The sequence below is a fragment of the Gadus morhua genome, chromosome 15, assembly GCF_902167405.1.
Source record: "Gadus morhua chromosome 15, gadMor3.0, whole genome shotgun sequence".
NCBI classification, from domain to species: Eukaryota; Metazoa; Chordata; class Actinopteri; order Gadiformes; family Gadidae; genus Gadus; species Gadus morhua.
This window is the reverse complement of record NC_044062.1, coordinates 16132009-16153671: the sequence shown is the minus strand read 5'-3', so window position 1 is coordinate 16153671 and position 21663 is coordinate 16132009. Positions and strand designations below refer to the sequence as shown.

The 21663-nt window shown below is 45.8% G+C and overlaps 1 protein-coding gene and 1 long non-coding RNA gene across 2 annotated transcripts in view; one reads left to right on the top strand and one right to left on the bottom strand.

Annotated features, from left to right (window-relative positions):
- The first annotated feature begins 1998 nt into the window (after positions 1 to 1998).
- On the top strand, positions 1999 to 8289 carry LOC115560212 (uncharacterized). Its single transcript, XR_003979716.1, has 4 exons — positions 1999 to 2203; positions 2360 to 2528; positions 7330 to 7424; positions 7748 to 8289. It is a non-coding gene; the product is annotated as an uncharacterized LOC115560212 (long non-coding RNA).
- Positions 8290 to 8315: 26 nt separating this feature from the next.
- stk32c (serine/threonine kinase 32C) overlaps positions 8316 to 21663 on the bottom strand; it is a 63462-nt gene continuing 50114 nt past the window's right edge. The window contains exons 5-12 of the mRNA XM_030379527.1: positions 21356 to 21393; positions 20012 to 20101; positions 19494 to 19597; positions 18879 to 18995; positions 17128 to 17253; positions 15762 to 15890; positions 13225 to 13292; positions 8316 to 11709 (exon numbers count right to left, since the gene is read on the bottom strand). Of these exons, the coding sequence (XP_030235387.1) occupies positions 11481 to 11709; positions 13225 to 13292; positions 15762 to 15890; positions 17128 to 17253; positions 18879 to 18995; positions 19494 to 19597; positions 20012 to 20101; positions 21356 to 21393 (901 nt within the window). The 3' untranslated portion in view covers positions 8316 to 11480. The remainder of the gene's footprint in view (positions 11710 to 13224; positions 13293 to 15761; positions 15891 to 17127; positions 17254 to 18878; positions 18996 to 19493; positions 19598 to 20011; positions 20102 to 21355; positions 21394 to 21663) is intronic.

Here is a 21663-nt window from a genome sequence, read left to right as displayed (position 1 = left end):
TGGTGAATGTGGAGGGTGGGAGATGGTTACATGTGGGGTCTTCTGTAGCGGACTTCAAAGTTTTCCTCTTTATGAAGCTTTGATAATACAAGAACACACAGAAACACATATACAAACACACACACATACACACACACACACACACACACACACACACACACACACACACACATATACAAGGTCATCAGCTTAGAGGGTTTGGATAACCACTAGTTTTTGGCGTGTACAAAAACAGACAAACCATGGGAGGTTGGGAATACATTAAATTGGACAGGACCAGACAACACACAGAGCCACCAGAAATAGACGGGTTTGACAAGTTTTCCCTCTATCCTTCTCCACCCTCTCTACCCCTCTCTATTTTCCGTAATCTCGATCCTAAATCCTCTCTCTCTCCCTGTCCCTCTATCGCTCTCTTTCCGTCTCTCTCTCTCTCTCTCTCTCTCTCTCTCTCTCTCTCTCTCTCTCTCTCTCTCTCTCTCTCTCCCTCTTTCTGCCATTCAGCATGTTGTCACACTCTCACCCACCCACCCAGTCACTCTCACACACACACAGACAGGGTCATGGCATCCTGTTTACTGCTGTCACCATGACCTGCAATGTGTGTGACTGTGTGTGTGTGTGTGTGTGTGTGTGTGTGTGTGTGTGTGTGTGTGTGTGTGTGTGTGTGTGTGTGTGTGTGTGTGTGTGTGTGTGTGTGTGTGTGTGTGTGTGTGTGTGTGTGTGTGATCACGTTTACATGCTCTGCAGACTATGCAGCTTACCACTGCTACACGAAACAGCACTTGATCACCATTGATCTAACTGGTCACTGTATCTTTATGTTCTTTTCACATGAGAAAGTTTACACAATAATTGTGTCCGTCTTGTCCTGTGCACCAATTACCTGACAGTATTTTTCAAAGACATAAGCCACGAAAAAAGATCACATTCTGTACACAAAACGTGATGCATTTATGGATCTTGTTTCACATACTATACAAATAGTCAGGCACAGTTCAACGGGTCACCCTTGACCCCCCACCATGACATACTGTTTATCCCGAAACTCGCTTTCTCTCTGCTTGTGTCTTTCTACTGCTTAATTTGGAGATCTGCTTAAAAGGTCAGATAGTGAATGCCAAACTCAAGGAAGCCGAGCTTACTGAGGATAATGGTGTTTACTGCCTAATAGCCTTAGTTGTGTTAGTGTATGTGTGGACACGTGTGTGCGTGTGTGTGTGTGTGTGTGTGTGTGTGTGTGTGTGTGTGTGTGTGTGTGTGTGTGTGTGTGTGTGTGTGTGTATGTGCTAGTGAGAGGGATGAGGGAGAGAGATCAAACCAGTTTTTGTGTAAACAGTGAACACATAGAGGAAGAACAGAAGAGAGACAAAGCAAAATATAAGTCTAGTTTATTCTAGTTTAGTCTAGTATAATGCCAATTACAATTACAATTACAATTAGGGCATTTAGCAGACGCTTTTATCCAAAGCGACTTACATCGGTTAATGCAGACATCGACACGCCGACGGTAGAGTCAAACATGCAAGGCGAAAGCCAGCAACAGACCTTATTCACCTCGCGGCTGGGGGGGGGGGGGGGGGGGGGCTTCAAAACTTCAAAAAATATTTTTTTTTGTACCCAAACAAACCCGGCAAACCCAACCAAACGTTGACTAAAAGGAGAGACACGATTAGCCAACATCTCTTTTCCCTTAAAACATCACAAATAAACATTAGCTAGTGAATTGCAGTGCAACTGATTCAGAGATTCACTAAATAAACACCCACGTTGTCTTAGTTACGCAACTGCAAGGCGAGAATCCCACAAAGGAAGTATTTGCTCTAAGTTGTTGAAGCTCTTGTGCTCTGTCCTGCTGTTGCAGCCCGGCAGTAGGATTCTCCTCCCAAGAAGAGCCCCTCCTGCCTTTCTTAGCGTCCCCCCACCCCTTTACATACACACACACACACACACACACACACACACACACACACACACACACACACACACACACACACACACACAACCAGCAACTAGTCTTGTACAAAACACACACTCACACATGCCACCCCCAAATAATGGGCTCCCCTTCTCTGCACGGGATGGGACAGTGGGAGGGAGTGACTCAGAGTGAAATCGCAGGGTGGAAACGCCAGACACACCAACAGTTGAGAGGTTTTCAAGGTGGAGCGGTCGTGCTGGAAATATTTATATGGCAGTTGAGGTAGGTGGCCTATCTATTTGTGTGTGTGTGTGCGTGCAAGTATGTGCGTGTGTGTGGAAAAAAAAATACTTTAATGTCTTCAAGGCTTATGTTTCCCTTGTTTTTCCGAACACACACACACACACACACACACACACACACACACACACACCACAGACCCTCTTCTCTTCAGCGGGGAGACGGTTGGAAACCCGTCACTCTTCCTCGACGACGGCTGCACCGCAGGCTTCCTCGTCGGTCATGACCCGCCCCATGGGCCCTGCCATTGGACGCCTCCTCCCCCTCCTCCCCCTCCTCCTTTTGATTGGCGGCTGTGTGGCGACAGGTAGGCCATGCTATGGGGATTGCTAGGGCCGGTTCATTATAGACAGGTCAGGGGCAGCCAGGAGGGGCACTGCAGATATAAGGGACCGACAAGCAAGCTGAACAGCGGGCTGGATGGTGGGCTGGGTCTGGTGTGTTTGGGAGCTGGGGGGAAGGGCTCCACAAGAAAGGTTTTTTAGAGACGGAGGACTGTGTATATTGAAGAGTGGCTAAAGGTTGGGGGATGTGTGCATGGCTTTGGAGAGCAAGCTGCCCATCATGGAATCATGGAGCCTTGGTGCATTTAAAAGACTCTGTGTTGTAGGAACATGGGTAATTGTGTGTGTGGAATAGATAGGGGTTTGTATGTGCGTTATGTGTTGGAGATGTTTGACCGTCATACATGAAGTGTAGATCTTATATTTATGGAAGCCTGTGCCTTATTGCATGTGTGTGCATGTGTGTCTGCGTGTGTGTGTCTGTGTGTGTGTGCGCGTGTGTATGCGCGTGTGTGTGTGTGTGTGTGTGTGTGTGTGTGTGTGTCTGTGTGTGTGTGTGTGTGTGTGTGTGTGTGCGCGTGTGTGTGTGTGTGTGTGTGTGTGTGTGTGTGTGTGTGTGTGTGTGTGTGTGTGTGTGTGTGTGTGTGTGTGTGTGTGTGTGTGTGTGTTAGGACATGCGATATGATTTAGCTAGCCCATCTGTTTCCAATAATAGCTTTGGCAAATTCTAATCTCATCTTCGACTCAGTGGTCTTTTGAGCAAGCATTGTATATTTTGTTCATAAAATGCAAGTCCCCTAGAGTGGATAAAATGGGTCCTTCCAGCCTTGGTCTTCCCAGAGTCTCCTCTTATATGCGTTTACCATGAAAATGCACTGGAATGTGTGTGTGATTGCAATGCTACTACGATTTAATCTTTCTGGCTGATTGCAGTCGACTGGCGGTTGTGTGTGTGTGTGTGTGTGTCTGTGTGTGTGTGTCGGTGTGTGTGTGTGTGTGTGTGTTGTGTGAGCGGAGTGACTTCATGCTCCAAGAATGGCAAGCTGTAGAAATTTGGAAAGATGTGTTACACAGACTCAAACACCAAGCCAATGGAAATGCTCAGGCAAATTAGCACAAAACATCTACCCATAACCAAGCAAACTTACGCACAGACACACAAACACACACACACACACACACACACAAACACACACACACACACACACACACACACACACACACACACACACACACACACACACACACACACACACACACACACACACACACACACACACACACACACACACATCACATCTGTTGCCAAAGTTTAATGGATCCAGGTTCAATTTTGCAGAAATCGGACTTGTTAATGATTATACAGTTTCAAAGGAAAAGGACGATGTTCCCTCATCAGGTTTCAGTTTCCTCCTCCTTCGATGGGGAAAACAGATTGTTTGTTTGGCCCACGTTCAGGTCCAGGAAATGATTTCCGCTAGCCTCTCTGCCTGTGCCACTCAAGCAGTGGGAAAAACTAGGCTTCATCTTCATCAACAACAACAACCAACAAGTGCTTGCTTAAAAAAGTAGAGATAGACACAGATGCAGTCTGGATCAAAGTTCTACACAAGGATTTATCAGTATTAATATAGTGTTGAGCATATCCCACACATAATAGGTTACAAGTTTTCACACATGCGTTCACTTTCATCTTCTTAGGTCTTTGATGATTTAGTTAGATCATTGATATCCTGGGGTATTTTCCTGCTGGAAAATACCCCAATGTGTGCGTTTGTGTTTGTAAGTGTAAGTGTAAGTGTAAGTGTAAGTGTTTGTTTGTATGTATGTAAAGGGTTGGATTATGGTGACAAGATTTATCATCTTCCCTTTATCCCCCTTCTAGCTCTTGTATACAATCACCCGTCTAAAGTTTTTTGAACCCAATTATTTTGTCTTGGCGTGCAACAGCGTTTGTTTGGCTGAACATTCCTCACTTCTACTCCACAGCTGTGAGGAGCCCACTCAGAGCGCGTATGCAGCCTTAATCACACACATCGATACGTCTCTTCAACCTGTAGTGAACACCCAAACACACAAAACCACACCCACACAAACACAGCTGAGCATGCATAGCATCCAGCCATCGCTTGGGCATTAATGTTTGTGGAAATAGAATAACGAACTAGGGCCGTCGGACAGCTTAGGCTCGATAGCATCTTCTCGTTTCACCACAGCGACCAGGGCGAACCGCGCCTCAATCATATTGGCCTTTCGCTTCTCCTCGCCCTTGTCCCGCAGCGGATTGCATTTGCTCCTATCAAGCGAGATACGGCTGTCTGGCTCTGCAAAGTTCCCCTCTAGTGCCGAAATAATTTGTTTATAACAATAACTCGAGTGCATCGACAAATAACAAGCGGGATGCGCTCCATCATCAGTCATCGCCGGTCGTGTCGGGTCATTGAATCCTGGGCTACAGAGACAGGACTCTGATGTCGAACACACAGTTGCATTCCTGGGACTTGTGTACGGGACGTGGCTGCGCCTGAGTTGCTCCATCACTCAGGTTGTCAAGTGTGAGATATGAGGAGTCATTTCACTGAACACACCGGCCTCTTTCACCCAGTGTGTACTTATGGATAAGGCAGGCTGATAAGAGGATGGAGATACTTTTTGTAATGCAGTTGCTATATACATCTGCTGGAGTATATGGTAACCATTCAAGTCTTACATTTTTTTTAGAGGTATTAGAGGTAAAGAGGTATTGCAAAAATGTGGCATTAGTTGAATTAAAGCACTTAAAACTGAATGAAATGGAGTCATTGCTTAATTGGGTATGAGGGGTTCATTCATATTCAGACATTCTTACTCGCAAAGGTTTTGAGAATGTCTCAACCTTTATGTATATGGTAATAATGAATCCAATTTGCATATGGTATTTCAAATAAGTGGAGTAGAGCAGATGAAAGCAGGGCACTCCGTCAATAGGGAACAGCAGCTGAGACGAAGGGGCACAACTCCTGCAAGATAAGGTGATGAGCCTGACAGGCCGGATCAGTGTATCAGGGGAACTGGATTACTTTAATAGCTGTTGTACCAGATTTTGGCCTTACCGATCAGATGGTGGATTTGTAATTAGAAGATTAGAAGAGCATTGTGTTGAGGCTCGTGTTTTTGCTTCAAGCTGCCATCGTTTAGGCCCTGTATTGTGGGCATTGCTGATGAACACACCAACAGCTGCACAGTCTGGCCAGAGGGACCACAGATCTGCCAATTCTCCCCCCCTTCAGCTTTCAGAACAGGGGACGCTAATTGGAGCTGGATGCGTCCAGAGATGGAGAAGTCTCAAGGTGATTTGGCTCGTGGCAGGAAATAGCCTGCTAGCTATTAAAGTAACAAGACTTGTTGTTGGGACTTCATCTGCATGGAGGCGGGGAAACCCCCGATCCGAATGATACATTGCAAAAAAATGGATGACAAAATATCCAAATGTTATTCGTCTTTATCTAGTATTCTCTTTGTAAGCTCACGCATGTTTGTGTGTTTTAACGGAAACAGTTTCAGACAACAACAACACACGGCCACAGATATGCAAATAAAGCAACACAGCTCACCACAGGAATGCTGGTTCATTTGAAAATCTGCTGGCTTCAAAGCAAGGCTGCTAATTGGAAACATTGCAGTATTAGACAAGGTTAAATGTAAACACATCCAAACCTTGAAGTCCTATTCTAAACACAAAAGCAAAATGTTTTCTGGATTATGTCGTGGACTGATGTGTCATTTGATAAACCCAACCCATACAGCCCTAGATGTATTCTAGCAGTGAAGAGAGCACATCGTTAAAACTGCCTGCAGACTCATATATTGTTTCTACTGCCAGTATTCCCACAAATACTTTTTAAAGCTCTTTTTATGCAATGGAGGCTGAGAAAATCCATTGGATGCTTGTAGTTGCTGATTTTATTGGGCTGAACCAGCTCCTCTGATATCAAACTAGGTCAAGTGGTCATGTTTTAGAGCTTGGTTGGTCTCAGAGCTGCACCGGCTGCCTTCCCAATCTAGGGACATTCAGTCCATATAGGTTATTTTGGTGTGTCTTGCTTGTCTTTAGTGTAAAACAGGGGTGCTGACCATTTCATTCAAATCGGGCCGATTTCCAATGATTATTTGCAATTTGCATACGACGCTGTCTTTCTTTGTTATTAATTCAGCCATTGTTCCAGTACATCTGCCATCTTGAAATGCCAATTGAAAGGTCAGCCACAGTAATAAGATGTATGGATTAACTAACATCGTTGTGTGTGTTTATCACAGTGTTATTCCTGTGCATGCATATAAGTGTAGGAATGACATGTTGATTTAGCAAGCGTAATGAAAATTTCAGAATGTGCACTCAGTTCAGATTCACTGTCCGACTCCTGAAATATCCTCACTGCTAGATGCCCTGTCTCTGATCGCATGCAACTCACCCGTCCACGCATAAATCTTAATATCAAGAGAAGGCCATGGTTATAGCTATCAGTTGGGTTTCATAAGTACAGCCTTGTGAAGGCTGTACAAGCCTCTATGCCTGCCTGCAAATGGGTTTTATTCTTGATCTTTTTCAGGTGATGTCCAATTTGTTCTCAAAATGACTTGAAAAGCAAATAGGCAGAGCAATCCTTATCTTAGCACTGAGTTCATTGTCCACTTAGTCAGTAAAAAAGCAACAGGAATTGCCAATATTTAGCATGTGGCATTAAATGTACAAGTAAACTCATGTTCAGAGCCCAGGCCAATCTGTAGTCAAGTAAGGGTTGAATTATATAACCAGGGTGTTGAGATGTATCTCTGTGTGTTTAGCAGGAGGTCATTCTGGCATCAAACCCAGAGCTGTACGTTCGAGTGCCTGTCAGGACCACAGCAAACTCCATAACCGCCTGGATATAGTGGAGAAGGTAAGGGCTCCTCTACAATACGATTCCTCCTTCAAGCCCACTGTTCTACAGCGGGTCTTCAGTGGTTTGGAAAAGAAACAGAAGCTTCTGCCAAGGAATCCTTAGTATTTCCTCAAACTCATACATTTGCCCAGTGACCATAATTACAGAAAATGCTTCTCAGAGTAGGCTACACTGTTACACACACTTGCGCAGGCCCTTACATACCTTACAATGACTTTGTAGCAAATGCATTTATGGTTAAGGACACAACTGCCTGCCAATATATTATCCATGTTGGTTATATAACTACATCAACACGTCACCTATATTATCCTCCAAAGAAAGTTGAAGACACAGTGGAGAAGTTGGAAGACGAGCTGGCCATTCTTCTGGACGCCATCGAAGCCCCGGAGTGGGGCCCTCTACTGGACATTACCGGGACACCATCGGTGGACATCCTCGATGGACACGGAGAAATTGCCCCGTTTGATACGAAATAATAACGATACGAGTATAGACATTGGGTATGCATCTTTTTACACCAGTTAGTTGATTTTTCTCAAAATGTATCTTGTTCTTAAAGAAAGTTTATAGGTTGCTGCAGAAAGACAATACAATGCGTAACATATTCGGACACAAATGATTGACGGTCTTCGCTAGATCTACTAGCCAAACATGTCTGTTTATATTGTTTGTACTCATCTCTCTTTTAAAGATGATTTATGCCTTTTGGCTACGATTTTGACTTCACTCTTATTTTACCAATTGATTCGCAAGGGAACCCATCCTTTATGCCAGTGCGTCTGTCGCCCCCTGTGGACAATGAACAGCTCCAATAACAAGTGTGTATGTCAACCTCAATAAAGAGAACCTGAAAGATATATTTGAAAGAGACTTGATCATAAAAGGTTTCACCGTTGGTAGTAATTTTATTTCTTTATCAAAGCACTTAAAAGCAGCATGTTTTATTTTAAACACAGGGGGTTGAGTGGGTTCTGTACAAGGCCTTGGTTGTTGGTGGCCCTGACTTGCAGGTCATTTGGTTTCTGCAGTGTAGAATACTTGTTGTCGAACAGGAACACACAGGGAAGGAATGGCATTCATGACGTTGGTTTTCTCAACATGGCACTGGTTTGTATGTTGTTCAAATGGATTCAAATGTTTAAAATAGAAGTCATGCTGTTTTTTTTCTTGGCAAGACACTAACACAATATATTCCAACAGCTCAGGTTAATATGCTCACAATGACAAAGTCCAACACACGAATACACAGAGAAAACATTGAAAGGATTTGCAAGAAATGCCGAATTAGGATTGATCACCGATGACAGTACTGCAGTAGACAATCTACACAAAAATCACTTATCAAAATAATTATTTATATTAGATAGCATATTTCTGTAGTCAAATGTTTAATAGTAACAAAGGTTCTGTCATTTATTCTGATGGTCTGTCTTTAAAGCGAGACTGGACCACCTATTAAAGTTATCTGAAATGACACCACTTATTTCTGCCTGTTGAACATTCAGCATATTAAATAGAGACAACAAAAGCTGCCCTGGTGCTAAACCAACCCTCTATGTTCCATTTCTCCTAAACTGATAAAGGGGAAAGGTTAACCTGCGGAAAAGGTCAAATGCTTCGATTTTTCTTAAACAAATCAAATCATCCAGAGAGGGCAAAAGCCGGCATTCTTGAACAAGGCATTAGGAAAACCTTTCGGATGCGAAAAGACACTGGATATAATCTACACTTATCATGCCGTCCATACGCCACAGGAACTCTATCGGTTGTACAGGTACAGATGCTTACGTAATACTCCTTCTTTACTCTGATTGGGCGCCACCTGTGTCAATCTTGGACCGAGCGTCAAGGCTTGCAATTAACAAAAGCTTGTGCATGCACAGGTGAGCCAGACACGAGTCAGATCCAGGCTCGGGATAAAAAACAGGCTAATACAGGTTTAGTACATGCAAAAAGACCACGGGATGTAAATAATGCACTTATCTTTTCATGGCATGTTTGCATGGATTAAAATATTCAATTTCATATCCTGTAGAAGAGGCTTAATAATCTAATCATTGAGTCCTGATGGTATATCCATCTCAAATACGTTATGTGTGTGTGTGTGTGTGTGTGTGTGTGTGTGTGTGTGTGTGTGTGGTTGTGCGCGCGTGCGTGCTTGCGTGTACTTTTCAACACATACAGCTTCACAACAGGGTTGTAAAAACAATACAGTAGTTTATCTTGCAGAAGGAATATCTAGGCTTTAGACATCACACTGGGGAGAGAGAAAGAGAGAGAGAGAGAGAGAGAGAAGAGAGAGAGAGAGAGGGAGGGAGAGGGAGACGGCTACATTCAGAGAGAGTTCCTTATAGAAATGGTTATGCAAATGGTAGAAAAGCTTTGGCATATTTCGCCTACAAGTTGTGCCTGCACACTTGGAAAGAGGAGCGGAGGGCTGTGGCGTGAAGGATCGCCTTCACCTGCTTCCCTTCCACGAGGCGGGGCGTCAGGTGACCGCCGGGCCCACATAAAACTGTGGTCACTTAGTCCTTTTTTTTTTTCTTTAATAATCTATGCTATTTACAATGGATTCGTTTTTTTTGACATTTATATTACTGTTATCTTTATTGAGACCTGTTGGTCAGGCGTCAGGGTTTTAAGGTGGGTTTGCTACATGTTCCTAGGCGTTCCTGGCAGAGATGGACGGCGGTCGTCCTTAATGGCTGCGCCGCCGTCACGCACACTACGGTAACGGTAACACACGACTACGATAACACACGACTACGGTAACACACGACTACGGCGCCGGGGCGTACGCTGCTATGCTACGGACCTCCCAGCACAGCCTTCCCCCACCGACGTCTCCTCACACCACGCCCGATCGGTTCCACGGGTAAAACCGTGAGCGTACGGGCGTTCCCTCATGTAGCGTCCGGTTCCCAAGAGACTTAAGGGGGAATAAAGGGCGGATTTTGAGCGAGATTCTAATCAAACTACATGTTGGCCACTGTTACTTAAGACGTTAACCAAGCATCAAACGTGTTTCCAGCAGGTGTGGTGGTTGATGAACCCTACGATTCTAGGACTCTAGTTACACACACATTAGAGGACCAATGAGCTAATTAACAGGACCTAGATACACACAGCAGAATATCAAGTAGCTCTCGCTTCACCGAGAGGGGTGTGGAACAGAAGGAGAGGATGGCCAAAACGTCACAGCGATGGGGGGAATTAGGTGGGGCTAGTAGACGGGGCTTAAAGTATCGGAGAGAAAACAAGACGCAGGGGGGGTCTCTGCTCCGCGGTGGCAGTCTGGAGGGAGGGGCTTCTTTTCAGGTCGGGGGATGAAATGCGGCAGGGGGATGGGGGGAGGATGGGGAGGAGATGGGGACATTCAAATGGAGGAGGGATGAGAAAGCGGCCGCTTTTGTGTTTCAGGATCACTGTGTGCGAGTGTGTGTGTGTCTGTGCGTGTGTCTGTGCGTGTGGAGGCGGCGGCAAGTGCACTGAAAGCAGAGAGGGGGGGAGGGAGAGAACGAGAGAGAGAGCAAGAGAGAAAGAGAGAGAACGAGAGAGAAAGAGAGGAAAACAGAAAGTCTCTACGAGTGACTTTTCTGAAGTTCTGCTAAATTATTGAACACTTCCCGTCAGGAGGGTGAAGATGGTGAGAGGTCAGGCAGGAAGGTCTTGCACCCCCCGTACTTCCCGCCCCTTCACCCCTCCTCCAAACCCCCCCCCCCCAAAAAAAAAAAAAGCAATGCTCTATCGTCATGCTATAACCTTATTTTGCATAGAAGTTGGAGCTAGACTTTAGGGAGGCTTCAGATGCTACGGGCATGGGAGAGTGGGGAGGGGAGGGGTGGGTTTGTGTCATCTTGGCTTCTGCTGTGGTCCTCTGTTGCTTGTCCGGGCGACACACACTGGGGATGTGAGTGTGTAAAGGAGCAAGAGAGAGAGAGAAAGAGAGAGTATCTATAGGCATAGCAACACCAGCGCAATAGGCAGGGCGAGAAAGGGAAACAGAGAGAGAGAGAGAGAGAGAGAGAGAGAGAGAGAGAGAGACATCCGCTAGCAGCTTCCGGGTGACGAGCAGACAGAGCCACACATGCTGCGTTTGGAAGAGGAGGACTCGGGTTCGGGCGGGCCGGCGCCCGGTGGGTTGTTGTCGTCATCATCGTCAGTGGCCCCACCCACCGCCTCAGGCTCCGCCTCCGGGTCGCCGTCTCCGCTGGGGTCATCCTCAGCCCCCTCCCCCTCCCCCGCCTCTGACTGCCCCTCGTCCTGAGGCCTTTTCAACCTGACCGGGCCAAACCACACACACACACACACACACACACACACACACACACACACACACACACACACACACACACACACACACACACACACACACACACACACACACACACACATATAACGTATTTGAGATGGATATACCATTGGTGGAGTACCGCACACCACATGCATATATGTATGCATGTAGCAGTGATAGAAACACTATATTACACGCACACATGAAGGCACGCAGGCAGGCAGACGCACGCATGCACGCACACTTACATACATACACACACACACACACACAGAAACCAACACACGTATGTATGCAGTAACACATACAAGTAAACATGTTCTGGTTTTAATGCAAATTCTTTCTGCATTAATATTTAGGGCAATAGGCTATTGCTATTGGTGTCTTTCATGCTGCATAATGGAGGCAAAGCAGGGATTGTTCAATCATAAATGAGCTAATAACTTATAAATGTAACCTCGTAAGGTACCCAACCCCTATTCCCGATTGGTCGCTGTGGGGGGACGTGCGACGTCTGGCCTGCAGGGGGAGCATGGGCAGGTTGGGAGCGCACCGGATTGGCTGGGGGGATTGGACCTGAGTGCGGGCAGGTGTGATCACTCAGGCCAATCAGGGAGTGTTTGTACTTATGTGCCTGCTTTGTGTTGTAGTGAGAAGGGGAATCCAGGAAGGATCGGGAGCGGAGAGACGGTGGCGATCGCCGTCAGAGATCGCCTTGAACGCACCCTGTGACCGCTTTGAGCGGAGTTATGATTTACATTTAACCGACTTGTGTTTTGTCGGACTGGGGAGCGATCAAAATAAAATGACTTTCTGTCGGAAGAGCAAACCTGGTGTCCAAGCGCTCTGTGAACCCCTTACAGTCACCATACAGTATATTCACTGTATATTGGGAACTGAGGCATATGCTGTATATACCCACCATTCAGATCTATGTAGTAGGGCCTTCACTAGAGATCATTTAGTCTAACATGGCTTTATCAATAAGGGGAGAAGGCTGTCGGAGCACATCAGGAAGATTCTTTCAAGGACGTTCACATAACATCCTTATCTATATAAACTAATTTCAAAGGCTATTGTGGAACTGCAATTGAAAATTGCATTAGAGCAAAACTAAAATCGGACAGCCTTTTCAATCAGCTTGTTTGGTGCGTTGGAATTGGAACCGGTAAGCGCCATTGTCTGTACCCAGTGTAGCGGCAGCTGTGAAGCTCTTACCGCTGCCTGTTTCATCTATAATTCCCTAAATGTGTTGTGGTGAGGTTGAGAGCGCAGTGCGACGCTGCTCTGGCCCAAAGAGAGACTTGGGGGGCTGTTGCATTAACGCTTTACTTTTTGGAAACTTTTCAGTTTCATCAGTGCTGCGTCTTGCGCTTTTGTTTCCAGGGTTTAAATTAGGCCAGACCGCAGCCCTCCCCCTTTGGGCAGAGAGTGTATTCGGTAGAGAGAGAGAGAGCGAGAGAGGGAGAAAGGGTTTTGAACATGGCTCGATTGGCTTACTTCTCCCGGTTGAAGATCATGAACTCTTGCTGCACCACCTCAAGGCACTCCTGTAAGTAGTCATTCTCCTGCAGATCACAGAAACAATGCATCATTAGCATCATTATCTTGATCATCATCATCATCATCATCATCGTCACCAATCATCATTACCATCAACTTGATAAATGATCACGTTAAACCCATCGATCATGGATAACATCATTACAGCCCACAGGAGTCCTATAGAAGACGTCGTGGAAATAATGGAAAGAAATGATGCCGGCCGCCATTCATTCTTCATGATGAGAAACTACTAAGACACACGTGTTTGGCCGTCAGCCTCCTCCATGGCACCACGACTGCAATTATCATTAAAGAAACCGCCCAGAACCGGATTCACCATCCACCACATCTGGATAATAGTGAAAGATGCCTAATAATAAAACCCCTCCTTTGTGATATTTATATTTTCCTTTGAGACTTATTGGAGTTGTAAGAAGTCGTGAATGGTTTGCATGCCGTGCTGTAACAGGATATTTGTCTCGAGCCTAAAATAGAAACTCCTATTTTCCAGGAGCACTTGGGGCCATGACAACGGCACGGCGAGCTTCATCATTTAATAATCCTGGTTATAACGCAACAACACACTAGCAGCTAGCAGATTGCACGCACACACACACGCACACAAACAACCATACACACACACAAATAGACACACACACGCACACAAGACACACAGGCACACACACGTATACACACATAGAAACACACACACAAATACAACCACACACACACAAACACACACACACACACAAATGATGCATTCATGCAATCTGATACTCCAACCTTGCCAGGGAGAGACAAGCGCACATGGCGCAGACACGCTTAAAGGAGAGGCGCCAGTAATGCGGTGGACGTGTTATCGAGAGGCTGACACGAGCAGCAGGTTCATCGGTCGGGAGAACCACCGAGAGGACGTCTCGCAGGCCTGACTAAACGATGTCTGAATCAGGGATGGGGAGACCACTGTGTGCCCGACCCTCTGAACAGGAAGAGGAGCATGAATCATTCATCAGCCTGTGGCATTCCCATCTCAAAGACAGCCAGTGTAAAGGTGCAGGATTCAGTCAGTTCTTTCGGTGTTTCAATCCAGGATCGTGGCCAACATTGGCTGGCATGTTGACGATCCGCGTACACATCGTCATATATAGATGTAACAGAGTGTAACAGTTTAACCTCACTCCCAGTGCCTCAATATGGCTGACCACCGCATCAATAATGCAATGATAACCACCGATTGAGAATGGATGAGAACCAGCGTGATACCTGATTGCACTTAACATCTCTGGATTTCAACACTCCTACCATAGTGTTTCACCAGGGTTTGCATCTTTCAATCTCCGGTTTGGATTCTGTTCATGCAATATAGTCGTCTGTTATGACGAAAGCCATACAGATCAAATTACACTCACAGGAAGTAGAGACATAATCAGGTAAGGGAGTAAAAAAACAGAAACACATTTCAATACAGAGAGTCGAAACTGTAAAAATAGCACATCTTCCAAGGAAGGGGAATAAAAGGGCTTTTAAATGATTTGAGGGTTTCCGGAACTTTCTATTTCGACCCCATGGAAATAGCCTCATGGAAATCCCATTTTCAATGAAAGGGAGACTACACATTATGCTCAACAGCACTTCAGCAGTGGAACGTCGGCCCCTCTTAGCTACTGGAGAACCCTCCTGCTACACTCCTCTACTGACTCTTGGTAATGAAGGGGAGCAGATTGTTCTGGAATCAGAGCAGTTGTTTTTGTGTACGTGATCTAAGTGATATTTAACAATTATTCTGCCACTATTCACTATTCCACTATTTCTCAGTTTTATATATATATATATATATATATATATATATATATATATATATATATATATATATAATTCTTTTTTTAAATACAGGAGCCTGTAACAACAAAATCACACGTTTTTGTAGATCGCACCACTGGGGTTCTCAACTATAGACCAAGGCCACATTTCATGGATTTCTGGAAATTTTGGAATAATGAAGCCTGAAAACAATATTGTTGAAGGTCAGGATACTGTGGGAAATGTGGGAGTGTGTGGATGATGGCTGGTTTAAAGGCCCATTCACACCCTACGGTAAATACGGATACGGACCGCTTCGTCCGGTCCCGGAGGTATGAATCGGCCTTTACGAGGCCTCAGTTGGCCCGAGTCAGACTGATTGGACTCTGGAGCTGGGTGAGGCTAAACACCTGTTGCACAATGAGCAATCATTGTGCAACAGGTTGAACCAGCCATCACCACACACACTCAGGGAGAGACCTCCTACGTGGGAACGTTGAGCACCAGGCCATTTATTTTTATCTACAAACTTCGTACAATCAACTGGTTTTCCAGTACAACCACCCTGTGTGCTGGTTATGCTGTTCATACATTCTTCAACTGGTTTCCGGGGTGGTTTCTCGGCCCCTTGGGTCCTGGGCCCCTCCGTGGAAATCAGAGGTCAGGGTAGGGATGGGTTGTTGGTTGCTCACCGACTGAGAGTCCTTGCTGTTGTCACGAGAACGGTTCTTGGCCAGCCTCTTCTTCTTCTTGTGGAGCGGACGCGACTCAAGTATCATCTCCTCCAGCTCGAAGGTGGGGTCGCAGTGGAGACGCCCTTTCTGGAAACGCACACACACACACACACACACACACACACACACACACACACACACACACACACACACACACACACACACACACACACACACACACACACACACAAACACACACACACTAAATTAGCTCCCTCTCACAAATCATAGCTAATTATGAATATGGTGCATAATGTAGGCATAGTCACCCACACACATTAAGTAGAGCCAGCAAATGGCAGCCAAGTGTTATGCAATAGCAATACTATTGTTAAAGAAATACACAGTGTTCTCTGGAACGTTTTTATTAAAACAACCTTGTCCTTTCTAATCATAATACATTATTAAACAAATACACCAATACAATCTAGTATAGTAAGTTTAATGTTATTCAACCAATACGCCATATTGTTAGCTAATTATAGCACTTATTAGTACTAATAGTAGTTAAATAGCACACTGTTATTGTAAAACTAATCTAGGGTGAAATGGATAGGCACCCTGCTGTCTGATGTTTGGCAAGAACTGAGTTTGATTGGCATTATTACAACCAAAGATGGAGTTATTATGTGAGGTTTTGGAAGTACAAACAGAATAAGTAATACGGCTCTCACTTACACATCAAACATAAATAAGCTATATTTACAACCCTGTTAACTTTGCAGTGTTGCTATTAGTGGTAATAAACATTTCTAATTCTCATCTATCTCTTTCTCCTTAAAGGTACCGGAAGAGGACAGCTATGCAATCACAAGAGCATTACTATACAATAAACAAGCTGCCGGTAAACAACATACAATTATATCATGCAATGGTATTCTCAACGCACGCTCGCACAGAATTCTAAATACATCCCCCCCCCCCCCCCCCCCCCCCCCCAAGGTAAGAGCGACCAGTGCATTCTCAGTGGTGAGTAATATCGTATTTAACCAGCCTGTGTGTGACGTTATGTACTCCCGCGGTAGTAGAACACACAGTGGGGAAATGACTCATTATTCATAAATCAAATTACAACAACGACCACATCTGTCAATCACACAAACACGCACTCAACCTTTCACATCCCCCGGAGAAAATGTATTTTTTTGCTAACTAGCAGCGCCAGGATAACGGCGCCAAGGGCGGCCGCTCTGCCCATCGCTGATTGGACGGCGCGTTCGCTGTCCTTGTGGTCTTCACGCGCCCACCCAGGTGTGCATGTGAAAGCCAGAGACAGGAGGCGAGTGTGCACGTGTGTGTGTGTGTGTGTTTTTGTGCAACTCACATTAGGGACGAAGCCGGCGTCCATCTTCTTCTCGTAGACGGCGTCCCAGTTGACGTGGGCGAGGTAGGGGGACGTCTGCATGAGAGACAGGCTGGAGAAACGGTGCTCCGGGTTCACCGTCAGCAGCTGTAACACAAACACACACAAGCGCACACGCAAACACACACGCACACCCGTTGAATTCATTGCCTCCTTCTTTTTCAGTTTTAGATATGTCTCTATAATATATCCCCATGTGAAAAAACACTATTATCCGTCAATCTACTTGCAATGTACCAAAACCGCCGTACTCTGTTCCCCAGGTAGAGAAAGCCAACAGGGGGCGCTATTAATCAGTTCAATCAGACAGCAATCAGGTGCTCCAGGAGAAGAGAAATCATGCAATCTGCCAGCACCCATCGGGACGAATGAACAGCACAGGGGGGGCTGAAAGTGTTCCATGGCTACTGCAGGGCTGTATACTGCTATGAGTGTGGCCAGCCCGGGTGCATCTCAGTCAACCGCCGCACAGGGAAACACGCTGTGTACTCTGGGCATGTGCTCTACTGTCGTGTAAACACATTTTTGTAATGGTTGTTTTTGTTTACTTCCTGTATATTCTTTCTACTGGGCTGATTGGCTGGACTGGCCGCGTTGGAGGGCTCGTTAGGTCTGTCTCAGCGGACTCCAGACGCCGTAATTGATCAGCAGTCAAGCGGAATACACCCATGCCGTCTGTCGACAGTGCTCATGTCACACACACACACACACGCACACGCACACACACACACACACACACACACACACACACACACACACACACACACACACACACACAGTCGCCCTCTCTTCCTCTTGCTCTCTGACTTTCCTCACTCCACCTTTCTCTTCATCATCTTTGGCATCCATCCTCTCAGACTCCCATCTGTCATTTTCTTGCCCTGGGCTTCCTCTGCCCTTCCTCCTCCTTCTCGCTCCCTCAGTTCCTTTGTTGCCGCCATCTCGGACTCCTAGCCACTATGCACTTCAAATTCTGGCCCACTTATACCCTCACATCCAATACGGCTGCTCATGCTGCCGTGTATCAGCTGTTAGGGCTATGCTCCGGCTGTGCCACGCTGCATCAAGCCACACTGATACAGAATGGGCCCATTGCCTGTTTTAACCCACCCCCCTATGAATTAGCGTAGCCTCTATGGTGTCTGGGGGAAAATAAGGATTTTTACCCAACACAACTCATTGTCGCGGTTTATGCATACTGGTAGGCGATCATGGATATCGTCTTCTTGCAAGGGCCACAGGTTTGGATTATGGTCGCTGCAGTGTGATGCGGCGTAGGTGTTTAATCTGGGGGAGATGCGACACACTTCTAGCTGTTGTGAGTGGTCCGTCTCTGCTCACTCCACCTACTCGTTCAGATAAGCAGTCTTCCTTTAAGCTAGGGCGCATCCCAAAAAAGTCACACACATGCGAGTATTTTATTTGGATCTCAATTGTTAGTATTTAGCCAAAGCGTCTCACAGTAAATGAAGGCGCAGCGCAACGAATAGCAGACGAGGCCTAGCAGTCGTGCTCAAGGACGTCTACAGGGATCGAACCCAGTACCCCTCGACTGGGAGTCGAACCACGAGGCCACTACATCACACCGCCTGCTGCTGATCATTAGCGAGCCATTAAGCCAAAGTGGGTGCTATTGCTGATATTCCACTCCACTGGAGCCCCCTCCAGTGGAGTGGGCCACCTGTCTGGTGGAGTGGCCGGGAGTGACTGACCTTCCTCATGAGGGCCACTAGGTCCTTGGGCCAGGCGGGGTTGTACTGCACGCTGACCGTGCTGAAGAGCTGCATCAGGGACTCCACCGAGTTGCTGGCGTGGATGTCGTAGGGCCTCTGCGGAGAGAGAGAGAGAGAGAGAGAGAGAGAGAGAGAGAGAGAGAGAGAGAGAGAGAGAGAGAGAGAGAGAGAGAGAGAGAGAGAGAGAGAGAGAGAGAGAGAGAGAGAGAGAGAGAGAGAGAGAGAGAGAGAGAGAGAGAGAGAGAGAGAGAGAGAGAGAGAGAGCTTTTTGGATTTTTGCTGACCGTTCTGTAGTTAGGTTTTAATATGCTCTGGCAATATAAAAGTGCATACAAAAAATGCCCATGCCAATAAAGCACTTAAAATTGGAAATTGAGACGGAGAAAGGGATCACCAGACAGTGAAAGAGGACCGGATTTATCAAACCACTGAGTACTAAGAGGAACCAAAAGGAGTTGGATAGCACAAAATAAACACACTGCACACTTTCCAAGTAACCGACAAACAACGTGTATGCAAACTTAAAAATGGAAATGATACATACTGTAGAATATATGATATAGCATAATGTGTAATAATAAACCAATTCCGTACCCAGCTGCGTAACACTTCGAAGACGGTCACGCCTAGCGACCACCAGTCCACTTCAAAGGCGTAGCCCGTCCCCCCGCTCACAAAGGACTGGAAGATCTCAGGGGCTGAGGAGACACACACACACACACACACACACACACACACACACACACACACACACACACACACAGAAACAAACATCCACCACACACACATCCACCATCACAGATACACATTCCCAACAGACACACATCCACCACCAGAGACACCCACAGCAGGTACAACTCAGCACCACCCTGCTTTTTTTTACGACAGATAACAATATTTATATTGTATTATTATTCTATCACTTTTCATTCTCTCATCTTAGAATATACAGTGATGTAACCATTGGCTTTGAGCAAGAATACACAAAAAGTTGTGTCGCTTAAGCAACTGACAAAGACCATGTTCATCCATTGTTATCCTGCCAACAACAATTGACAGAATCATTCCTGCCACCCTCGTCCCTTGTGGAGCTGGACTGTTAGCATCATTACCCATGTAGGGCTTGGTCCCAGCTAAGGCTGTGGCTCTCTCCCCGTCCTTTATAATGGTGGCAATGTTGAAGTCCGTCAGGTGTGCATGCCCTGTGAGGGTAAGAAAACACCTCAAATAATTACCATGACAAGTTTATGTATTCATTTATTCAACAGGGACAATGGGCCGTTAGCAACTGTCCCAGAATTAGCTAAAAGGCTAAATTGAATCTGAAGTCCCTTGGCAGGTCGCGCTTTTATTCAAGGCGACTTACAATGATGAGACCTTTTCAAAGAGGCAGCATCATCGTAGGAAAAACACAGTGAGTGACACGGCTAGTCAAGATAACACAAATTAACTATGCGTCCTGGTACATAGAGTGAGCCATAAGTACTCTAATGAGCTACACCTTAGTTTGGTCTACGAAGACACCGCTGGGAACAGGGTCTATTGAGGAACATGTCATTAAGGCGCAGGTAGGGGTTAAGAATCAAACTCAAGGATGTGTCTTGATAGGCTGCTGAAATGGGATCAAACAGAGGAACTTTTGGATTCCATATCCAGTACGCTACCCTGCATCCATTCCCATTTCATCTCAATTGACCTGGAGGTTGGACAGTTTCGTCACCCTAGAAAAGACAGACAAGTTCCATTTAAGTTTCTCAGATAGACGTGTATCGCTAATGGGCTTTGGACTGGCTGTATGGTCCCCTTGCCCTCCTCGACCAACTCATTTTACTTTCCATTTTACTTTCTGTTTGGGCTATATATGAAGATGGCTAAGGAAGACAGGTATACGCCCGCGACTTGTTGCCGTGGTGACTCACTAGTGGGCAGCGTGGCCATTCTCAACGGCCCTGTTTGTCGCCTTGCTGCAGAATATGTGCTCCTTTGACTTCCTCGTACACTGTGTCCCTCTCAGACACTTAACTCCACACTCATTTGCTTTCGTAATGTATATCTCCTTGGCAGGACTAGGTGGACGAGGGAGACAAGATAAACCAGAATCTAAGAATGTTTGGGAAGAGAACGGATCAGTACAGGAGGCTGTAACAGATGGGGCCGTTCCAGTGTCTCCTTCTACGATTCCAAAATATATAAAAAGTGTTTGCGGCGATGTGCAAGTGGAGCAGAACCTCCTCATTCTTTAGTCTCCTAACGGGCAGTTGATGGTGACATCAGTGGAATAGACAAGACAATCCATTTACACAACATTAGGCACATCATTTGACAAGATTTAAGGACGTACGGATACCATTAAAAAGTAGTCATTAACACTGACGGCTAAGAAAAGTGATTTGTTCTCCCTTGGAAAGTCATCCCACACACGCATGCACACACACACACAATACTGTCACTCTTACCTTGTTCATCCAATAGTATATTGTCTGGCTTGACATCTCTGTGGGAGACAAACAGAAATAATTTAGCACCTAGCCAATAACTCAATACACACATCGATAGGCAAGCGCTAATGGCGCCGCGGGTTGTCACAATTAACCTTTGGCATGTCCAGAATCTTTGCATTGTTTAGCTAAACAACTAAATTATGAAGTGTTAATCAAGAAACTTTAAATCATTATTGCACCTACTGTTAGCTTAACTGACAGTTGCACTGTGGCTGAGGGACGGCTCAATGCATTGTGTGATCCTGATACAAATCCCATGTTTA